We start from the raw sequence: 21,210 nt of genomic DNA, 5'->3' as shown, positions 1-21,210 counted from the left end.
TGGGGGGCAGGGTTGGGGAGTCTGCAGGGAGAGGGAACTGGGACCAGCCTCTGGGATCCCTGTGAGCAGTGAGGGGGAGGGGCCTCCCTGCAGAGATTCCTTGGCGTTCCGGGGGTCTGAACTTCTGGTCTGGAAAGGAGGAAACCCCAAGGGAGGGACCTCCCAGAGGTGAGGCTTGGTCCGAAGGGAGTTGGGGCGGGGAGCAGCAGGGACTCCCCATAGACTTCCTGGAGCGGCTTTGGGTCAATCATTGACCTCATGTCCAAGAACCATGGAGGGACAGAGTCCAGAGGACCTGGGGGAATGGACCGCACCCCTTCCCACACTTGCCCAGCCTCCTGTCCTCCCTCTTCAGTGCCCACAAGGGACCCTGGCTGCCTGGCCGCACCTCCTCCCTGTGTGTACTCAGGGAGGACCAGGAACAGGACGTGGCCACAATCTCAACTGCCGGGCTCAGGTGTCACCCTGACTGCTCTCCCAGAGACTGGCAGTAGCCTGGTCACTAAGGTCCCTTCGGGGTGGGGGTCTACAGGGCCCCTCCCTCCCCAGTCCCTGCAGGAATTGATGCCTTTGGCTGATAGGGCCTTGAGGTGTGAGTCTCAAATGACCCATACAAAGCTGCCCTTTCCCCTCCCTCCAAGGCCGCCTGGTTGCCGTTCACAGTGAGCAGCACAGCCGCTGACTGAGCCTTGATCCTACCTTTCCTGTTCTCCAGTTTCCCCTCCTGCCAGCCCCGCCCCTGTCTATCTCCCCCGGAACTCCTGAGGGCTGGGTAGGACCCTGGTGCAGCGGGGAAGGGTTTGGAGGGACTGGAAATGCGGGGAGAGACCCCTCTTAATGCCTCACTCTCCACACGCCTCTCCATGCCCTTCAGGGAAACCAGCCAAATATGACCCCTCCTTTCGCGGTCCCATCAAGAACAGGTGAGTGCTGGGCACCGCGCTGGTGGGGGCAGGGGCGTGGGGTGGGGCGGTGTCTTGGTTTTGCTTTGTATTTGCTGAAATATTGGTAAGAAACTTGGGAGGAAAAAAAACTCCTGCCCCAGGAGAGTGGTGGCCCTGGGGAGATTGTCGTGTGTGGAGGGGGCAGAAGGGGGCTTCCAGGCCGCTGGTGATGTTCTGCGTCTTGTGACCTGAGAGCTGGCTACGCAGGCATGTGCCCTTTGGGAAAATTCATCCACCTGAGCACTTCTGAATTGTGCCCTTTCCTGTGTTAAGCTTCGGAAGAAAGTTTACCCACCCAGAAAAAGGTTTCCTTGAAGAGAACAAAATGAAACCTACCTATGCCTACTTTGCAGCGCCCCCCAACTCTCCAAAGCACGACTCCTCCAGACCACGCTCCCCACCCCAGCATCCCCTCTCCAAAGGTTTCCCCCATTTCTCTCCCAGGAGCTGCACGGATATCATCTGCTGTGTCCTCTTCTTCCTCTTCATTCTGGGTTACATCGTTGTGGGGCTCGTGGGTGAGTTTCTGGCTGGGCAGAGCTGTGCAGTGGCTGGGGGACGTTATTGTTCCAGGGAGGGACCATACTCACAGCCTTTCCCTCTTAAGTCCCTGTCCCACTCTAGTAATTCATCTGTGTGTCTCTGTCTCCAGCCTGGGTGTATGGAGACCCCCAGCAAGTCCTCTACCCCAGGAACTCTACGGGAGCCTATTGCGGGATCGGGGAAAATAAGTGAGTATGAAGGCCAGGAGAGGGGGCCAGAGGGAGGTGAGAATGGGGAAGGGCAGGGCCCCACTCCACCTCAGCCTCCCTGAATCTCATCACCCCAGGCCACGTAGAACAGGCTCCACTGCTGGCCAGTGGCTTCCGAGTCCCACTAGAATTAGAAGGCAACAAAGAGTCGTGGTTAAGTGCACGGGTTTTAAAGTTCAGAGATAGCATCTGAATCCCCAGCTGGGCTCAGTAAGTTTTGGTTTGTAACCTCCAGCAGGGTATTCAACCTCTCCGAACTTTGATTTCTTCTTCTGAAACACAAGGATGATTCCAGAAGCAATGCTATCAGTCCCAGCATGCAGGAAACATTCAATAGATAATAAAACTGCTAACATTTGTATGGCATTTCCTATGTTCCAGGCAGGTAATGTACTTAACACACACAAACTCCTTTAAATCTTGTGAGGTAAGGACTATAATTTTACATGTGATGGAATTAAGGCAGTCAGTGGTTAGATGACATGCTTAAGGTCACAAAGCTGGGTGATGATTTGGCTCCAGAGTTCAAGCTCTTAAGCATCTTGTCAGCAGTGGAGATGCTGAATTCCTCTGGGAAATCTTTCAGGTGTCTCCCATACCTCCCCGCTGAACTGAGCTTCCTGAGGCCAGGAGCTGGGTGGTGGCTGTCTGGGCCACACTGGGCCCATTGCACTCTTGGGGCACAGCCCTGCCAGTCCCTCTCTTTCCCTGAGGCTTGATCAAGCCCTGATGCATAGGCTTCCTTCTCTCCAACAGAGATAAACCATATCTCCTGTACTTCAACATCTTCAGCTGTATCCTAACCACCAACATCATTGAGATCGCCCAGAATGGCCTGGAGTGCCCCACGCCCCAGGTCAGAATCTGGGACTTGCCTCTATCCCCAGATCTCCCCCAGGGTCTGGGTACCAGCCCCTCAGCATGCTCTCTGCCCCCAGGTGTGTGTGTCCTCCTGCCCAGAGGTCCCATGGACCGTGGACAGGAACCAGTTCTCACAGACGGTCGGGCAGGTCTTCTACGCAGCAAATAGGAACTTTTGTCTGCCAGGGGTGCCTGGAGACATGGTGAGCACTGTCCCCAACGTCATTGCTGTTGTCAAGGAGGGTTCATAGTGGGGGAGGGTGGGAGGGGGAGTTTTAGATGATTGTGGTGGTAGAAAGGGGACTCACTCCTTCATCTTTCTCTGTGTCTGTGTGTCTCTCTGTCCTCCCCCCACCCTCCAGCAAGTGCTCCAAAGCCTGAGACAGGAGCTCTGCCCCAGTTTCCTCCTCCCTTCCACTCCAGGTGAGAAGCCACATTCCTTCCTCAGACATCATCCAGTCCTAGATTTTTTTTCCTCAAACGGGGAAACCAGGCTCAGAGAGAGTCAAGTCACACAGCTTGTCTGTGACAAAATCGGAACGAGCACCAGGTCTTCATTTTTCTCTCTGCTGCATGGTCACCGCACAGTCAGATCACCAGTGCTGCATGCCAGGCACCAGGGACAGGTGACACAGAGATGAAAACTGCTCCCCTTTTGGACTACATCCTAGGTGGTGAGATCAGAGATGTTCACGAAGCGATTGCATGAGATTTCCATGAGAGCACACGTGGGTGAAGGTACACACGTGCATTTACGTACAGGCACAGGAAACAGACTGGAAGGATGTTCACCCAAATGTTAAAGTGACTGGCTGGGTGATGGGATCACAGTTGACTTTTTTTTTTCTGTAAGCTCCTTTTTTCCAATGCTATTTAAATGCTATTTTTAATAGAAAAAAAATTTTTTAACCTATAGCATGAGAAAAGATATCCAGCTCTCAATAAGTGCAATAGGAAGTATCTCCAGTGAGTGCTCCAAAGTCAGATAGATCTGGATTTAAACTCCAGGACTTTCCAGCTGTGTGATCTGAGGAAAAGGACTCAAACTCTCTGAGCCTTGTTTCCTCATCTTTAAAATGTAAATGCCAAAGCAAGCCTGCCTGGAAAAGCTGTTGTGAGGGTCATGATAAATGGCTCTGTAGGCATATAATAGGTGGCACAGGAGATAGGGGTGGGATGAGAAGGCTTCCCGGAGGAGGCGAGATGGAGATGGAGCTGAACGGCGCACGGCGCACGCGTCATGGATGGGCTTTCTGGAGGAGGAAGAACATAGGTACAGAGGGGAGGGGAAAGTGACTAGGCTCAGACAGTGGGGCCTTAAAGCCTGGCCATGGGTGTGGGCACTCTCCAGGGCAGGGCGTCTGGAGGGGCCTGGGCCGCACAGTGACCTAGAGCCCTGGCATGCCGTGCCTCCCAGGCACTCTGGCAGAGGCTGGAGTGAAGGATGGCAGGGGTGGGGGTGGACGTGCAGGCCAGAGAACGGGAGGGTCAGAACCCAGGCAGTGGCAGGGTGGGGAGGAAGGGTCATTAAGAGACAGTGAAGGAAGCATGGGCACCTCGGGGCAGGAGCTCCCTTCTGGCTGTAAAATCAAGAGCAGCCCTCTGAGCAGGGCAGAGCCAGTCTCAACTCTGTCCCTAATGGCACGATGGGCTGGGGTGGGGGCCAGAGACTTTCAAGACAAAGCTCTGGGCCTCCCACCCAGTCGCCTGGTTCTCTCCCTCCAGCTCTAGGACGTTGTTTTCCACAGCCCAATAGTACTGTGCCCGAGCTCCCAGGGATCTCCAACACATCCATCTCCCAGGGCATCAGGTGGGCATTCCCTTGCCCCTGCATCTCTGTCCTGCCCCTCTTCCCGCCCACAGCCTCATCTGACTCTGTCTCTCCCCAACAGTGGTCTTCTTGACAGCCTCAATGCCCGTGACATCAGTGTCAAGATCTTTGAAGACTTTGCCCAATCCTGGTATTGGATTCTTGTGTGAGTCACCAGATTTCCCTGCTCTCTCATCCTTCCCTTCTCCCCACCCTGACCCTCTATCACCTAGCCCACGGTCTGAAACAGAGGCTTTGGGCAGGGGAGGAGGAGCCAGAGCTCAGAATGGATCCCAAGTCCAACAAGATTTATAAGAGAAAGGGTGTGGGGGTGGGGGGCAGTTCTGCTCTGAGGGTTTGAGGAAAGGCATTTGGGGGCCTCTGAAAGGGGAAAGATGTGGGGGATGGGGGATGACCGTCACCTACGTTTCCCCGCCCACAGCGCCCTGGGCGTGGCTCTGGTCCTGAGCCTGCTGTTTATCCTGCTTCTGCGCCTGGTGGCTGGGCCCCTGGTGTTCGTGCTGATCATAGGGGTGCTGGGTGTGCTGGCCTACGGCATCTACCACTGCTGGGAGGAATACCGCGTGCTGCGGGACAAGGGGGCCTCCATCTCCCAGCTGGGCTTCACCACCAACCTCAGCGCCTACAGCAGTGTCCAGGAGACCTGGCTAGCAGCCTGTGAGTGCCCTGCCCACCCACGAACCACCAGCCGCCCAAGGGCTGCCCTGGCCCTGACGCCGGCGCCTCTGCCCCCGTCCACCCTCAGTGATCGTGCTGGCTGTGCTCGAAGGCATCCTGCTGCTGATGCTCATCTTCCTGCGGCAGCGGATCCGCATCGCCATCGCCCTCCTGAAGGAAGCCAGCAGGTCGGGGCCCGTGTGGGAAGGAGAAGGGGCAGAGGGCAGGGGCGTGGGCTGGGGACGGGATTGCTGAGAGGTGGCAGAGCACTGGAGGAGAAGGGCAGCATAGCACGGCGATGAATGACTTAGGCTTTCTGCGCCTCAGTTTACCCATCTGTAAAATGAGGGTAATAACAGTACCTGCCTTGTAGGGTTGTCATAAGGGCTAAATTAATTCGTGTCTTGTCAGATGCCTAAACCATGAAAGAAGCCCTTACTCTCCCTGAGGCCGCCGCTGGTGGCTTCTCTGTGACTCTAGTTTCCTCTGAAGTTCCCTGGAGCCTGACTGATTGAATTCAGTCCTTTCAGTGTGCTTCTCCTGTGTGCCCAGCCTTAGGGGGATGGAGCAGACCCTGGAGAGGGCAGAGGCCTGTGCCAGGGTCAGCCCCGTGAGAGGAGGGGCGGGGACCGGGGGCTGGCCTTGCTGCTGGACTGCTCTCATCTCCCTGCAGGGCTGTAGGACAGATGATGTCGACCCTGTTCTACCCGCTGGTCACCTTTGTCCTCCTGCTTGTCTGCGTTGCCTACTGGGCCATGACCGCTCTGTATCCTTTGCCCGCAGGACTGGGCCCTCCTGGAGCCCTTGGGGTGGGGCGGGGAGCAGGGCAATACTTTTGTAGACAATGCCTTAGTGCGATTGGAAGAAGGCACCCCTTCCTCCCAGCAGACACAGCCCTGCCTTGAAAGAGCAAGCACAGGCTGAATTTCAGCCCTTCTGTGCAGTGAACAACCTGCTCAAGCATCTGGGAAGAGGTCGCTGAGAAGATGACCTGTGGAGGCCCCCGTGTCACCTTGCTTTCCTTGACTCCCCTCTGGGTACCTGGCCACATCCGGGCAACCCCAGTACGTGTTCTGGGCGCCCAACGTCAGCTTGCCTGGCTGTGAGAAAGCGCTGGTGAATACATCATGCAACCCCATGGTAAGGATTTGGGGTGGACGTGAAGGTGCACCAATAGGGTTGAGGGGTCCTTAAAGGCCAACTGGTCCAAATCCCTCATTGTGCAGAGGAGACTGAGGACCAGAGAGGGCAAGGGGCTCACTCCCCGTCACACAGCAGGCCGCTAGCAGAACCAGAAAGGGAGCCAGTCTGCAGACTCTGGATCTCCCGCTGAGCCACCCATTGTGCTAGAAGAGGAGGCGTGCTGTGCCCAAGGGTAGGGCCAGGCCTGGGGCAGGTGGTTCCCAGAACTTCTCCATCCCTCCCTCAGACATTTCTCTGCCTAGAGGACCATTAACCACTTCACCCTTTTAGTCTCAGTCCACTCACCTGTAAAATGAATATAATCTTAATATCTATGCCTCAGGGTAGCCGAGAAGATGAAAGGATATTGGACACATGAAAGTGCTTAGTATAATGACTGGCACCTGATAAGAGCTGATAACTGTAGATGGGTTTCGTTTAGGTTATTTTTAGTTAGTCTTCCTCAGAACACACTGTTCTGGGCAACAGGCAGGTGGGCTCCCTGAGGGCCTGGGAGAGTAGCTGCTTCCCCAAACTCTCCCCTGTGAGGTTCCCAGGGAGCGAGGCTGGACTGCTGTGTATTTATTGTCAAAGCTTTCATGGGACCACCACATCAGAACTGGGACCATGGGCTGTGCCCACAGGCATCAGCCCCACTCTGAAACTGGAGAGGTCGTTTACATTTAAGGAGGACCCGTTATGTGCCAGGCACTGGGGATACAAAGCCCCAAATGAAGCAGGTCTTGCTTTCAACTTGCTGAGGACCTAGCGGTGGGAACGGACACAAACCCCCAGTTACATACACAGTGGAACGTGGTTTACCTTCTTGTTAGAAAATTTCAAACACACACTCAGTTTCAGCAGTTATCAAGATTTTTGTCACATTTGCTGGAAAGTTTTTTTTATTGAAGTATAGTTAATGTACCATATTATATAAGTTACAAGTGTATAATAAAATGGTTCACAATTTTTAAAGGGTATACTTCACTTACAGTTACTACGAAATACTGGCTATACTCCCATGTTGCGCAATATATCCTTGTAGCTTATTTTATACGTAATAGTTTGTACCTCTTAATCCCCACCCCATCTTGCCCCTCCCCCTTCCACTTCCCCACTGGTAACCACTAGTTTGTCCTCCATATCTGTGAGTCTGCTCCTTTTCTGGTATATTCAGTAATTTGTTGTATTTTTTAGATTCCACATATAAGTGATATCACATAGTATTTGTCTCTGTCTGGCTTATTTCACTTAGCATAATGCCCTCCAAGTCCATCCATGTTGCCACAAATGGCAACATTTCCTTCCTTTTCACTGCTGAGTAGTATTCCGTTGTATATATGTGCCACATCTTCTTTATCCATTCATCTGTTGATGGACACTTCGGTTGCTTCCATACCTTGGCAATTGGAAATAATGCTGCTATGAACACTGGGGTGCACGTATTTTTTCCAATTAGTGATTTGGGGTTTTGTTTTTTTGGGGGCATCTATAGCCAGAAGTGAAATTGCTGGGTCATATGGTAATTCTGTTTTTAGGTTTTTAAGACACTTCCCACTCTGGTTTTGACAGTGACTGCACCAACTTACATTCCCATCAACAGTGTACAAAGAAGTGTTCCCTTTTCTACACATCCTTGCCAGCATTTGTTGTTCTTTTTTTTAAATATTTATTTTATTATTCGTTTATTTCTGGCTGCGTTGGGTCTTCATTGCTGCACACGGGCTTTCTCTACTTGTGGCGAGCAGGGGCTACTCTTTGTTGCAGTGCAAGGGTTTCTCATTGCGGTGGCTTCCCTTGTTGCGGAGCTTGGACTCCAGGCGTGCCGCCTTCAGTAGTTGCTACACATGGGCTCAATAGTTGTGGCTCACAGGCTCTAGAGTGTAGGCTCAGTAGTTGTGGTACACGGGCTTTGTTACTCCTCAGCATGTGGGATCTTCCCGGCCCAGGGACCAAACCCGTGTCCCCTGCATTGGCAGGCGAATTCTTAACCACTGTGTCACCAGGGAAGCCCTGTTGTGTTCTTTTGGATGATGGCCATTCTGGCAGGTGTGAGGTGATATCTCATTGTGGTTTTGATTTGCATTTCCCTGATGATTATCGATGTTGAGCATCTTTTCATGTGCCTGTTGGCCATCTGCATTTCTTCTTTGGAAAAAATTCTACTCAGTTCTTCTGCCCATTTTAAAATCATGTTGTTTGGGGATTTTTTTGATGCTGACTTGTATGAGCTGTTTTTATATGTTGGATATTAATCACTTATTGGTCATATCGTTTGCAAATATTTTCTCCCATTCAGTAGGTTGTCTTTTCATTTTTCGATGGTTTTCTTTGCTATGCAAAGCTTTTAAGATTAATTAGGTCCCATTTGTTTATTTCCTTTGCTTTAGGAGACGAATCTGTGTTTTTTACTTTTTATTAGGGAAATATTCAGACACACACAAACATGGAGAATCCCTGTACTCAGATTCCATAGCCTTCTGCTTTCAGTTCTTATTTCATCTACCTCCCTACCCATCCCCCACCCCCTGCAATTTTTTTTTCCTGTAGTTTTTAAAGGCAAATTCTGAACATTGTGCCATTTCACCTATAAATATATCTGGATGGATCTCAACAGATAAGGACTTTTAACCACAACACATTATCACACCAAACAAAGTGAACAGTTCCTTAGCATCATCTGATACGCAGTCTGTTCAATTTTGCTAGAAAGTGTTTTGGTTGAAGTTGTAGAGGCTGCTCTGGGAGGGGATAAGCTGACTGAGTGCAAAGGAGAGCTAGGCATTGGTCACACTGCCTTCATACCATTAAGGCTTGGCCCACATGGCCTGGGAGCTCTTGTGCCATCCAGAGGCTGGAGACTGAAGGAAACTAATTACACTCACATAATAGGCAAGCTGAACCCTGTTTGAATCCAGAGATGGATCTCCTAGAAGGAAGGAGCTTCCCCAATTCTGGGGAGGCTGTTACTACCCTCTGCTCTGGGAGGGCAGGAGCTGGTTGGGAATGAGCCTCCTCTGCCCTCCTCCCCAGGACCAGCCAGTGAACTCCTCCTGCCCAGGGCTGATGTGCGTCTTCCAGGGCTACTTGTCCACAGGCCTGGTACAGCGTTCTATCTTCAACTTGCAAATCTACGGGGTCCTGGGCCTCTTCTGGACCATCAACTGGGTATTGGCCCTAGGCCAGTGTGTTCTGGCTGGGGCCTTTGCCTCCTTCTACTGGGCCTTCCACAAGCCCCGGGACATCCCTACCTTTCCCCTGAGCTCTGCCTTCATCCGCACACTCCGGTAAGCCCAGGGCAGGGCGCTGGCAATTATGAACCTGGGAGTCTTCTGCCTACCTGCCTCTGACTACCTAACCCCTGTGCAGTTACCACACCGGGTCGCTGGCCTTTGGAGCCCTCATCCTGACCCTGGTGCAGATAGCCCGGGTCATCCTAGAGTATATCGACCACAAACTTAGAGGTGAGTTGAGGTTGGCAGCTGGGCAAGGCTAGGCTGATCAGCGCAGATCCTTGCAAGGGGGTGGGGGAGGGAGCTGTCAGTGGCCAGTGACCAAACATGAGACCTCCTTACCCCCAGGCGCCCAGAACCCTATGGCCCGCTGTATCATGTGCTGCTTCAAGTGCTGCCTCTGGTGTTTGGAAAAGTTTATCAAGTTCCTGAACCGCAATGCATACATTATGGTGAGTCCACTTCACAAGCAACCCCTTGCTCCGGGAGCCCTTGACCCAGGCCTCCCACGTGGCCTAGGTAAGCTCACCACAGGTAACCGTGAACGTTCCACCTCACCCAGATTGCCATCTACGGGAAGAATTTCTGTGTCTCAGCCAAAAACGCCTTCATGCTGCTCATGCGGAACATTGTCAGGTCAGGCTGTCACCCTCGCCCCTGTGGTCTCCCACCCATAAGCATGCTGTGCTCAGAAGGGCCTTGAGTTTGGTTTAATCCCTGCTGCCTCCATCTTGAAATGTGAGCGGTTTTCATTTTGCATCTGTCACGGCCAATTACATAGCCAGTTCTGTTTCCAGCCCTGCCGGGCCAATTACCCCCAACCTACCCCAACTCCTTGTACAGGGTGGTCGTCCTGGACAAAGTCACAGACCTGCTGCTGTTCTTTGGGAAGCTGCTGGTGGTTGGAGGTGTCGGTAAGGACCAGGGCAGGGAGTTACAGGGACAGAGGACAGGGGTGCTGGGCAGTTTAAGAGGTGACCTCAGAGGAGTGATGCTGACCTCCAGATCTCTCCCACAGGGGTCCTGTCCTTCTTTTTTTTCACCGGTCGCATCCAGGGACTGGGTAAAGACTTTGAGAGTCCCCAACTCAACTATTACTGGCTGCCCATCATGGTGAGTAACACCCCCCCAAGCCCCCAGCCCCATACCTTCCCACCCTCCACCCCACCCCAGCCCCACCCAACCCCCACCTCACCCTCCAACTCCCCAGAGGAACCCTAAAGGGGGCATTGTGTCTTTCAGACCTCCATCCTGGGGGCCTACGTCATCGCCAGCGGCTTCTTCAGCGTTTTTGGCATGTGTGTGGACACTCTTTTCCTCTGTTTCTGTGAGTGACCCGCCCCGCCCCACCACCTCTCCTCAACTTAAAGGTATCAGATCGTTCAGGTTTTTTTGGAGACTTGGTGCTTCTAAAAACAGCGACTTCGTGAGTTACAGGAGCCAGAGCCACTTCTAACATCCTCAGGACAGGTGCTTGGGAAGAAAGGAGGGAGTGAGCTCCCAGGCTCCTGGGCTCTTCCAAGAAGGAGCATTCCAGGGGAGAGGCCTCTGGTATCTTCCCCTAGAAAATCTAGGGAAGAAGTTAGCCACAGGAAACTTCCCAGCAGGTGGCTGTAGTGAGTGGGGATTTTTTTACACTACTGTATGCATTCATTCAGGGTTTCATGTGTACCAGGCTTTGCGCTAAGCAACTGACATGTATTTTTTCCGTTAATCCCTATCACGCTATGAAATATAGCATTACTGACTACCCCCTCACACACACACACACACACACACACACACACACACACACAGAGGAGGAAACTATTACATAACGTACCCAGTAGGTTACAAAAACTGCCCCCCAAAAACAGCCTGGAAACCAGGCAGCTGTCTCTTAAATCCCTGATTTTCCCGGGCTTTGGGGTCCGCTCCCAACGATCCACCCTTACGGTCTATATCATGTCTCAGTGGAAGATTTGGAGCGGAATGACGGTTCCCTGGACCGGCCCTACTACATGTCCAAGGCCCTTCTGAAGATTCTGGGCAAGAAGAACGAGGTGCCCCCGGGAGACAAGAGGAAGAAGTGAGAGACACAGCCCTGATCCAGGACTGCACCCCGCATGTACAGCCTCCCAGCCTCAACCCGCCTTCCAGATCTCGATTTTGTAGTAAAAAGATTTTATTAAAAGACTGCTATTTTGTTTTCTCAAAAACTCTGGGACTTCTATCTCCTCCAAAACTACACGCGGTCCTTTTTAACCTCGCCTGGCTCTTTAAAATAGGCCCCGCCCCCATGGCGTGCCCCAGATGCCTCGGCCAATCAAAGGCTCCTGCGGAGTAATGCCAGCCCCCTTCTTCATCCCAACCAATGCGCTTCCCGCCCGGGTCACGCGCTCCAGGGCTTCAAAGAGGGCCAATTGGAGGCTGTAGCTCTGAGCAGCTGAAGGGTCACGTGGGGGGTTGTGCGAGGGCCAATTACAGTCGCGGCAGCGCGTCCGGGCGGCTGCGCTTGGGCGGGTTTGGGGGTAACATCTGAGCGATTAAAGGGCTGGGGTCAGTTGCCCGACTCCAGCCCGCGTCTAGTGCTGGTGGGAGGGTTGCGGCCGCCGCGAGGGAGCGATGACTACGGAGCGACCCGGCACAGTGCCCCAGGGCAGACCCGGGACACCCCGAATGCTGGGGCTATGCGGAGTCTGTAGGGTTCAGGTATTTGCCGCGATCTTCTTGCTGCTGTTGTCTCCATCAGGAGTCGGGGCCGCGGCAAAGAACGACTTCAGTCTGGTAAGTCACCCCTTGCGTAGCCCCATCGCCGACTCAAGCAAGCGGTCTGTGGCCAGCTGTAACCCAGGACGCAGGCTGCTGAGCCGTCTCCTCCGAGGAACTCTCCGACCCCGTTCCCTCCTTTCCCAGTCCCTTTCTCTCGCTGGGCCCTTGTTCTCTTTCCCTCTGAGTCTCCTCTTTCGAGCTCCTTCCTGTTTTGAGGTCTCCCTGTCCCTGAGGGCTGCTTTTCCCCTCGTAGTCCCTCCCCCGCTCCGAGCCCCTAGTTTCGTTCCAAACTCTCCTCAGGGTTCCCCTTCCTTGTTCTGGGACCCCTGCGCCCACTCGGGATCCCCATCACCCTGTCTCTCCCAGGGGAACCTGACTCCGAGCAGCTATTCATTCACCCTACAACCCCAAGTCACGTTTGTTCTGTTGACCCTTCCTCCTCCGTTCATAGGTTCATCCGCTCGTGACCATGGAGCAGCTGCTGTGGCTGAGCGGGAAGCAGATCGGCTCTGTGGACACCTTCCGCATCCCGCTCATCACCACCACTCCTCGGGGCACTCTCCTTGCCTTTGCTGAGGCCAGGAAAATGTCAGCATCAGATCAAGGAGCTAAGTTCATTGCTCTGCGGAGGTCCCTGGACCAGGGTATGAAGACGCCTGGGTCCCAAGAAGTTGGATGAGTGGGGAGCTTGACCTACCTTAGGGCCCTGAGGCAGCTGGATCCCTGAGGAGTAGAGGGAACCTTAGGAGGGAAGGCATCCAGGACAGTAATCTGGAAATTGCGCTTACCAAGGAGTTGAACATTCATTCAAACATTTATTGAACACTTACTATATATCGGCATTGTTCTAGGTTCTGTGAATATAGTTATGAACAAAACAAAGCAAAAATCCTTGCCTCCACAGGGCTTATATTCTACTGAGGGGGAGACAGACAGTAAACATAATAAATAAGTAAATGTATTTTTTGTGTTGGGAGGCGATAAGCGTAGTGGAGAAAAATAAAACAGGACCAGCGGTATGGAGAATGCCAGAGTTTGACTGTAACTTTAAGTAGATGACGTTTGAGCAGACTCAAAGGAGGTAAGTGAGCCTGGAAGAAGAGCCTGGAGGAAGAGCCAGGCAGGTGCAACAAGCTGAGACAGAGCCCACCCCTAGCCCCCAGGAGGGAAGTATTTGAGGAATGAGAAGCAGTTTGTGTGACTGGATGGAGTGAGCAAGGGTAAAATAGATAAGGTCAGAGAGGTAAGGAGGGGCAGGCCTCCTAGGTCTCGGGGCCATCATAAGGCCTTCAGTCCGGGAGGTGAAAATTGCAGGGAGTGGTGGAAAGGGCACCTCCAGAGTGCTCACCCTAGATTTCTTCCCTTTTTTCTTTAGGCAGCACATGGTCTCCAACAGCTTTCATTGTGGACGATGGGGAGACCTCAGATGGGCTGAACTTGGGGGCAGTGGTGAGCGACAGGACAACAGGAACGGTCTTCCTTTTCTACTCCCTCTGTGCTCACAAGGCTGGCTGCCAGGTGGCCTCCACCATGCTGGTGTGGAGCAAGGATGACGGTGTGTCCTGGAGTTTGCCCCGGAACCTCTCCTTGGACATAGGCACCGAGATGTTTGCCCCCGGACCGGGCTCTGGCATTCAGGTCTCTGTCCTGAGATGGGTAGAGGGAGGTGCCTTGTAGAGTCTGCCCCATTATGGACTCCTTCGCAAAAAGAAGATTCTGTGAAGTCAGATTTTTCTGTCTTAGATGGGGTTCCTTGGAAGAAAGGGATATCCTGAGAGGAACACCCTACCAAGGGAAGGTGAAATTTTGCCACTGGCGTCCCATTTGGGGATCATCAACAGGGCTGCACTAATCTATGTGCAGATTAGAAAAAAAAAATTAGAAAATCCTGTGCAGATTAGGGAAAAGCCCTCCTTTGGGCAGATACAAGCGTGTGCCGTGGTCCACAGCTTGGTCCGTAAACGCAGGTTGGGTTTAAGCTCCCGTTTATCCCCTGTGGCTGAGCCCACTTGTGTTGTGCACAACCTGTCCAGAGTACACCATGGATATCCCAAAGGAGCTTATTCTGCCAAAGAGCTTCTTGATTCAAACAGTGGGTGTTTGTAATACTTGTGGGACCCTCAGCAAGCAAGGACAGAACAGAAGGGGACCAGATGTGTCTCACACCAAAGAAGTGGTGGGTTCCCCTTCCTGCCTCTGAGCCCCCTCAGTGTCTCCATCTGTGGCACCCCTATCCTTTTCCCACAGAAACAGCGGGAGCCTCGGAAGGGTCGGCTCATCGTGTGTGGCCACGGGACGCTGGAGCGGGACGGGGTCTTCTGCCTCCTCAGCGATGACCACGGCGCCTCCTGGCGCTATGGGAGTGGGATCAGCGGCATCCCCTATGGCCGGCCCAAGCGGGAAAAGGATTTCAACCCTGATGAGTGCCAGGTCAGGAGCCCCTGGGCTGTTCCTCACCTGCTCAACCTGCTCTGTCTTCCAGAGCCCCATTTACTCAGGGACCCTAGGTCTGGCTGCCCAGCTCTGTGCCCACCAGCCTTGCTCCCTCAGGGACAGGGCCCTTTGCCCCGCCCCCACCCTGGGTCTTCCTAAAGCCCTCTTCTCTCTACTCAGCCCTATGAGCTCCCCGATGGCTCAGTCGTCATCAATGCCCGGAACCAGAACAAATACCACTGCCACTGCCGAATCATCCTCCGCAGCTATGATGCCTGTGATACTCTGAGGCCCCGTGATGTGACCTTTGACCCTGAGCTCGTGGACCCTGTGGTGGCCGCAGGGGCTGTAGCCACCAACTCCGGCATTATCTTCTTCTCCAACCCAGCCCATCCAAAGTTCCGTGAGTATCTGCCAGGTGGGGTTGGCGGAGGAGCCCCTGTGACCTAGAGAAGGAGGCCTTCTCTAGGGGGAGACCTTCCTTCCCCTGACTCTGGTGCTGTCCCCAGGAGTGAACTTGACCCTGCGCTGGAGCTTCAGCAATGGTACCTCATGGCAGAAGGAGAAGGTCCAGCTGTGGCCGGGGCCCAGTGGCTACTCCTCACTGGCAACCCTGGAGGGCAGGGAGGACCAGGCCCCGCAGCTCTATGTCCTGTATGAGAAAGGCCAGAAACAGTGCATAGAGAGCATCTCCCTGGCCAAAGTCAGCATATACGGGACACTCTAAGCTGTACACCTGCCAAGGGGGTAGAAGACCCTGGACTCAGCCTCAGGACCGTGGGTCTGTAGAGGGTCTGCTAGAGGGGCCTAGAAGACGGTTCCACCTTCCTTTAGACTCTAATGTTTTGCAAAACCAACTTCTCTTTGACAGGGAAATCATTCCTTTAGGACTAAACACCTGGCTTCTCCCACATAGGAAGAGTTGCCCACACCTGGGAGCACTTCCCTTCCACATGGCTGGGTCTGTCCTCTTGCCCACACCTGGGAGCACTTCCCTTCCACATGGCTGGGTCTGTCCTCCCGCCCTTCCTGCCCTCCCAGGACAATGATTGGTCCTTTTCTTAGGCAGGGCCAGGTGGGCCTGTAGCATTAAATAAACGTGAACTCAGGGAATTGGTGAAGGCTTACCTCTTCGGGGTAAGATACTGGCTTTGGAGAGGGTTGGTGAAAGTTCCAGAAGGGCAGGACATCTGGTTTCAAGGTAGGGAACGAGGTGCACCACCCACTTTGACTATGTATGAATCAAAATGTTTATAACTTAATGTTTTTAATGAAGGAGAATGAATATTTGCAGAGTCTCTGTGGTTCTCTCGATGCACATCTTCATGTCTGTTTTCCTCGTGCACACGTGTGGGACTGGGAGCGAGTTTTGTTTTTTTTGTTTATGTTATAAATTTATTTATTTATTTATGTTTATTGGCTGTGTTGGGTCTTCTTTGCTGCGGACAGGCTTTCTCTAGTTGCGGCAAGCGGGGGCTACTCTTCGTTGCAGTGCACGGGCTTCTCATTGCGGTGGCTTCTCTTGTTGCAGAGCACCAGCTCTAGGTGCCCGGGCTTCAGTAGTTGCAGAGTGTGTGCTCATCATTAGTTGTGGCTCTAGAGCGCAGGCTCAGTAGTTGTGCCACAGGGGCTTAGTTGCCCCGCAGCATGTGAGATCTTCCCAGACCAGGGATCGAACCCATGTCCCCTGCATTGGCAGGCAGATTGTTAACCACTGTGCTACCAGGGAAACCCGGGAGCAAGTTTTGAGGAGGAAGCTGGTGTGCTTATTGCCTGTGAAAATCTGTGACTTTGGCAAATTAAATCCTCCTTTCCTTTTCACATTCTTTCTTACAGAAAAACAGATTGCTCTTCACGGGTGTAATAAGTAGGGTGAGGAGCCTCATAAGATAGTGAGAAACCAGCTGCTGTGTATTTCTAAGGTAGGGCGAGATACTATCCTCCTTGAAGCAGGGAGCAGCTGTGTAAAATGCAGATGAGATGCCTCTCTCAGGCCATCCTGGCAGAGAAATAAGCACTGTGCAATTAATGTGAGAAAACAGCATCTCATCCTAATCCTAAAGGAAATGCTATGACAAGAGCCTGGGAAGCCTGCAGCTGAGTGGGACAGCCACAGCTTTCCTCCATGTGGAGAGAAAATGCAGTGCCTGGATGAGACAGTAGGAACGTTCAAGACATTTTTTTTTTTAATATTTATTTATTTGGCTGCACCAGGTCTTAGTTCTGGCAGTTGGGATCGTCGTTGCAGCATACAGGATCTTTAGTTGCAGCATGCGGGATTCAGTTCTCTGACTGGGAATTGAACCCGGACCCCTTACACTGGGAGCACGGAGTCTTAGCCACTGGACCACCAGGGAGGTTCCCATTCAAGACATTTTTTTATGCCTTTATCATAAAGAGATGAAGGCCACATTTATTTGCAGTTAGAGATCTGTTTTACTTTCAGTTGCTTCTCTAAGAAATATTAGGATAATTCTATTTGCTGGAAAAAGTGGAATAAATGCCACTGCATGTAAAGACATGGTGTAACTTTGTCATAGTCTATCCAGAATTTGTGGTCACCAATGTAATACTTGAATTTTTTTCATCTATAGATATTTTCAAAAGACATAAAAGTAGAGAAAATAGCTTAGTGAACCCCATGTATCACAACATCCAGTTTCAACAGTTAATGAAGGACTTCCCTGGTGGCGCAGTGGTTAGGAATCCGCCTGCCAGTGCAGGGGACACGGGTTCGAGCCCTGGTCTGGGAAGATTCCACATGCCACGGAGCAACTAAGCCTGTGCAGCACAACTATTGAGCCTGCGCTTTAGAGCCCATGAGCCACAACTATTGAGCCCATGTGCTACAACTACTGAAGCCCATGTGCCTAGAGCAGTGCTCGCAAGAGAAGCCACAGCAATGAGGAGCCCGTGCACCACAAAGAAGAGTAGCCCCCGCTCGCCGCAACTAGAGAAAGCCTGTGCGCAACAACGAAGACCCAACACAGCCAATAAATAAATAATTTATTTTTTAAAAAAACAGTTAATGAAGCAACTTCCCTGGCAGTCCAGTGGTTAAGACTCCCCTCTTCCACTGCAGGGGGCGCAGATGCTATCCCTGCTTGGGGAACTAAGATCCCGCATGCTGTGTGGCCAAAAACATTAAAAACAAAAAACAAACAGGTAATCAAGATGTTACCACATGGCTTCTTCTGATCCTTTTCTTTTTTTTTCTTTTTTTCTTTTTTTTTAATTTTGGCCATGCCTCGTGTTTCGGGATTTCAATTCCCCAAGCAGGGATTGAACCCAGGCCACAGCAGTGAAAGCACCAAATCCTAACCGCTAGACCACCAGGGAATTCCCTCATCTGATCCTTTTTTCTGTTTCCTTTGCTAAAGTATTTTAAAGCAAATCCCAGACCTCATGACATTCACCCCTACATTCTTAAGTATCCATCTCATTCTTTAGAACAAAAATTTTATTACATAATCATAATGCCATTGCACACCCAAAACATTAACAATAACTCTATGGTATAATCTAAAACTCAGTCGGTATTCAAATTTGATCACGTCTTATTTATAGTTGATTTGTTCAAATCAGGATCCCAAGAAAATCTACATACTACCTTTTTTTTTTTTTTAAGTTTATGTATCTGGTTGCACTGGGTCTTAGTTGCAGGCTCCTTAGTTGCAGCTCACCAGCTCCTTAGTTGTGGCATGCAAACTCTTAGTTGTGATATGCATGTGGGATCTAGTTCCCTGACCAGGGATCAAACCCAGGCCCCGCTGCATTGAGAGCTCAGAGTCTTAAGCACTGAGCCCCCAGGAAGTCCCTACACGTTGCATTTTGATGTTTAAATCTCAATCTACAGTAGTTCTACCTCCTCTCCTCTCTTCTCTTTCTCTCTCTCTGTTTTTTTTTTTGTTGTTGTTGATACCATCTGCACAGAAATAGGTTCGTTTATCCTGTGGAACGTTCCACTCTCTGGATTCATCTGTCTCTTCCTCAGAGTGTCATTTAACTTTTTCCTCCGTCCCTTGTATTTTTAATTATCAAACCTGAAGGTTTAATTAGATTCAGATTCCATGGGGCCGGGGGGTGGGGTGGGGGGAGACAAGATTCCGTCCGAGGTGCTGTGTGTTTCCTGTTGTGCTCCCTGAGGAAGCAAGTGCTGCCCACATGTCCCTCTCTGAGTAAAGCTGAGACTGAGCGCTGGGTTCAGATGGTCATAGACTGGCCCTTCCTTTGTAAGGTTTCCCCATCAACCTTCCAACTGACAGTTTCATCCATAGATGAATTTTGGCTGAATCAATTATTTTATGAGGGGTTGTAAAATGTTGGGTTTTGAATTCTATTATTTTGTCGTTTATTAGCTGGAATTCTTTAAAAAAGAACTGTCCTTTTTTCAAGGCTGTTGGGTTACCCTGAAGCATGGTTTGTATGGGAAAGGCAGGATAAATGCTACATTTCTCCCCTTTAACTGCCAGGTCTCAGAGTAACCTGATGTAATACTTAACCTTGGCCAGTAAACCACATTGTTACCACACAGGAGACACATACAGAGACAGAATCTATGGGCCTGCAGGGGGAAGCAAGGGTCCATCTGAGGGAAGAAATATGCAGAGACAAACACAGGCAGCATGGCTGTGGGAGGGGGGTTCTGCTTTTCTGACACAGATGGAGAAATGGATATGACCCAAGGAAGTGTGGTGGGGGTGGCACCTGCACCAGCTGGGACATCTGCTATCTAATACCACTGAAAACTGCACACCTGGGCGAGTCTTGCTGACAGTTTTATTTATCAGAAATAACAGAGGAAAGAGAGGAAATGATACCATGAATGTCTGCCCCATGAGCTACTGCCTTGTGAAGTAGATATGGCAGGGAGCTTATAAGGAAGTGATCATGTTCCTTCTTCATAGCCAAGAACCATCAGCTAAGAGAGTGGTTTCTCAAGGAAGGATCTCCTCCCCTGGAGGGGGTGGGGTGGAGTCATGGAGTCATTATAAACCGGAATCCTGGCCCCACTCCAAACCTGCCTGTAGGTTCAGTATCTCTAGAATCAGTCCAGGACGTTGCTTTTATTGACAGTATAGTTGATTTGCAATGTTGTGTTAATTTCTGCTGTACAGTAAAGTGATTCAGTTATACATTGGTATATTCTTTTTTGTATTCCTTTCCATTATGATTTATCACAGGATATTGAATATAGTTCCTTGTGCTATACAGTAGGACCGTGTTGTTTATCCATCCTATATATAATACTTTGCATCTGCTAAACCCAAACTCCCAATCTATCCCTTCCCCACCTCCACCCCCCATTGGCAACCACAAGTCTGTTCTCTGTCTGTGAGTCTGTTTCTGTTTTGTAGATAAGTTCATTTGCGTCATATTTTAGATTCCACATATAAGTGATATCATATGGTATTTGTCTTTCTGACTTACTTCACTTAGTATGATAATCTCTAGGTCCATCCATGTTGCTGCAAATGCCATTATTTCATTCTGTTTTATGGCTGAGTAGTATTCCATTGTGTATATGTACCACATCTTCTTTATCCATTCATCTGTTAATGGACATTTAGGTTGTTTCTGTGTCTTGGCTATTGTGAATAGTGCTGCTATGAACATAGGGCTGTGTGTATCTTTTTGAAGTATACAAGAGTGTCAAAAATTATCCGCACTCTGGCTGTAGAATTCATAGAAGTTTTAGTATAACTGGAGTGCGGATAATTTTTGACTCACCGTCGTAGTTTTGTCCGGATATGTGCCCAGGAGAGGGATTGCTGGATCATGTGGCAACTCTATTTTTAGTTTTTTGAGGAACCTAAATTCTGTTTTCCATAATGGCTAAACCAATTTACATTCCCAGCAAGTGTAAGAGGTTCCCTTTTCTCCACATCTCCTCCAGCATTTATTTGCAGACTTTTTTTTTTTTTTTTGGCTGCACTGTGCAGCTTGCAGTATCTTAGGTTCCCCAACCAGGGACTGAACCCGGGCCACAGTAGTGCAAGTGCCAGGTCCTAACCACTGGACCACCAGGGAACTTGTAGACTTTTTAATGATGGCCATTCTGACTGGTGTGAGGCAGCACCTCATTGTAGTTTTGATTTGCATTTCTCTAATAATTAGCGATGTCAAGCATCTTTTCATGTCCCTGTTGGCCATCTGTGTGTCTTCTTTGGAGAAATATTTAGATATTTCTGCCCATTTTTCAATTGGGTTGTTTTTGTTTTGTTTTGTTGTTGTTATTGAGATATATGAGCTGTTTGTGTATTGTAGAAATTAAGTCTTTGTCGGTCTCATCATTTGGAAATGTTTTCTCCCAGTTCATAGGTTGTCTTTTCGTTTTTTTTATGGTTTCCTTTGCTGTACAAAAGCTTGTAAGTTTGATTAGGTCCCATTTGTTTACGTTTGCTTTTATTTCCATTGCCTTGGGAGACTGACCCAAGAAAACATTGGTATGATTCATTGCAGAGAATGTTTTGCCTCTGTTTTCTTCTAGGAGTTTTATGGTGTCATGTCTTATATTTAAGTCTTTAAGCCATTTTGAGTTTATTTTTCTGTATGGTGTGAGGGAG

At 50.7% G+C, this 21,210-nt stretch overlaps 2 protein-coding genes across 3 annotated transcripts; both read left to right on the top strand.

The window, feature by feature from the left end:
- Window positions 1–587: 587 nt before the first annotated feature.
- On the top strand, window positions 588–11,630 carry SLC44A4 (solute carrier family 44 member 4). Of its 2 annotated transcripts, XM_057699016.1 has the most exons (20): window positions 588–923; window positions 1,389–1,462; window positions 1,597–1,675; window positions 2,453–2,552; window positions 2,635–2,760; window positions 2,920–2,980; window positions 4,283–4,367; window positions 4,450–4,533; window positions 4,810–5,045; window positions 5,134–5,233; window positions 5,719–5,814; window positions 6,086–6,185; window positions 9,261–9,514; window positions 9,597–9,691; window positions 9,809–9,912; window positions 10,023–10,096; window positions 10,304–10,374; window positions 10,479–10,573; window positions 10,703–10,787; window positions 11,414–11,630. In XM_057699016.1, the coding sequence occupies exons 1-20, from the start codon at window positions 838–840 to the stop codon at window positions 11,530–11,532; spliced, it is 2,124 nt and encodes a 707-aa protein (XP_057554999.1). In that variant the 5' UTR covers window positions 588–837; the 3' UTR covers window positions 11,533–11,630. The 2 variants fall into 2 exon arrangements, with proteins under 2 accessions (XP_057554999.1, XP_057555000.1); XM_057699017.1 differs by lacking the exons at window positions 10,479–10,573; window positions 10,703–10,787; window positions 11,414–11,630 and having other exon boundaries at window positions 10,023–10,198; window positions 10,304–10,358.
- Window positions 11,631–11,915: 285 nt separating this feature from the next.
- Window positions 11,916–16,000, top strand: NEU1 (neuraminidase 1). The gene is made up of 6 exons (XM_057698320.1): window positions 11,916–12,226; window positions 12,663–12,855; window positions 13,587–13,849; window positions 14,459–14,641; window positions 14,825–15,047; window positions 15,154–16,000. Exons 1-6 carry the CDS (start codon window positions 12,065–12,067, stop codon window positions 15,369–15,371), a joined length of 1,242 nt encoding a protein of 413 aa, XP_057554303.1. The 5' UTR covers window positions 11,916–12,064; the 3' UTR covers window positions 15,372–16,000.
- The last annotated feature ends 5,210 nt before the right edge of the window (window positions 16,001–21,210 follow it).

Source organism: Hippopotamus amphibius, chromosome 11 (genome assembly GCF_030028045.1).
Source record: "Hippopotamus amphibius kiboko isolate mHipAmp2 chromosome 11, mHipAmp2.hap2, whole genome shotgun sequence".
In the NCBI taxonomy this organism is placed as follows: Eukaryota; Metazoa; Chordata; class Mammalia; order Artiodactyla; family Hippopotamidae; genus Hippopotamus; species Hippopotamus amphibius.
Note: the sequence above shows the minus strand (reverse complement) of the source record. Positions and strands in the feature narration are given on the sequence as shown.

Coding starts and splice junctions, on each gene's coding strand:
- SLC44A4 (XM_057699016.1), top strand. CDS start 838: ATGCCTCACTCTCCACACGCCTCTCCATGCCCTTCAGGGAAACCAGCC. Junction 2,553..2,634: donor TGGAGTGCCCCACGCCCCAG/GTCAGAATCTGG, acceptor CTCTGCCCCCAG/GTGTGTGTGTCCTCCTGCCC. Junction 6,186..9,260: donor ATACATCATGCAACCCCATG/GTAAGGATTTGG, acceptor CCTCCTCCCCAG/GACCAGCCAGTGAACTCCTC.
- NEU1 (XM_057698320.1), top strand. CDS start 12,065: ATGACTACGGAGCGACCCGGCACAGTGCCCCAGGGCAGACCCGGGACA. Junction 12,227..12,662: donor CAAAGAACGACTTCAGTCTG/GTAAGTCACCCC, acceptor CTCCGTTCATAG/GTTCATCCGCTCGTGACCAT. Junction 12,856..13,586: donor GCGGAGGTCCCTGGACCAGG/GTATGAAGACGC, acceptor TTTTTTCTTTAG/GCAGCACATGGTCTCCAACA.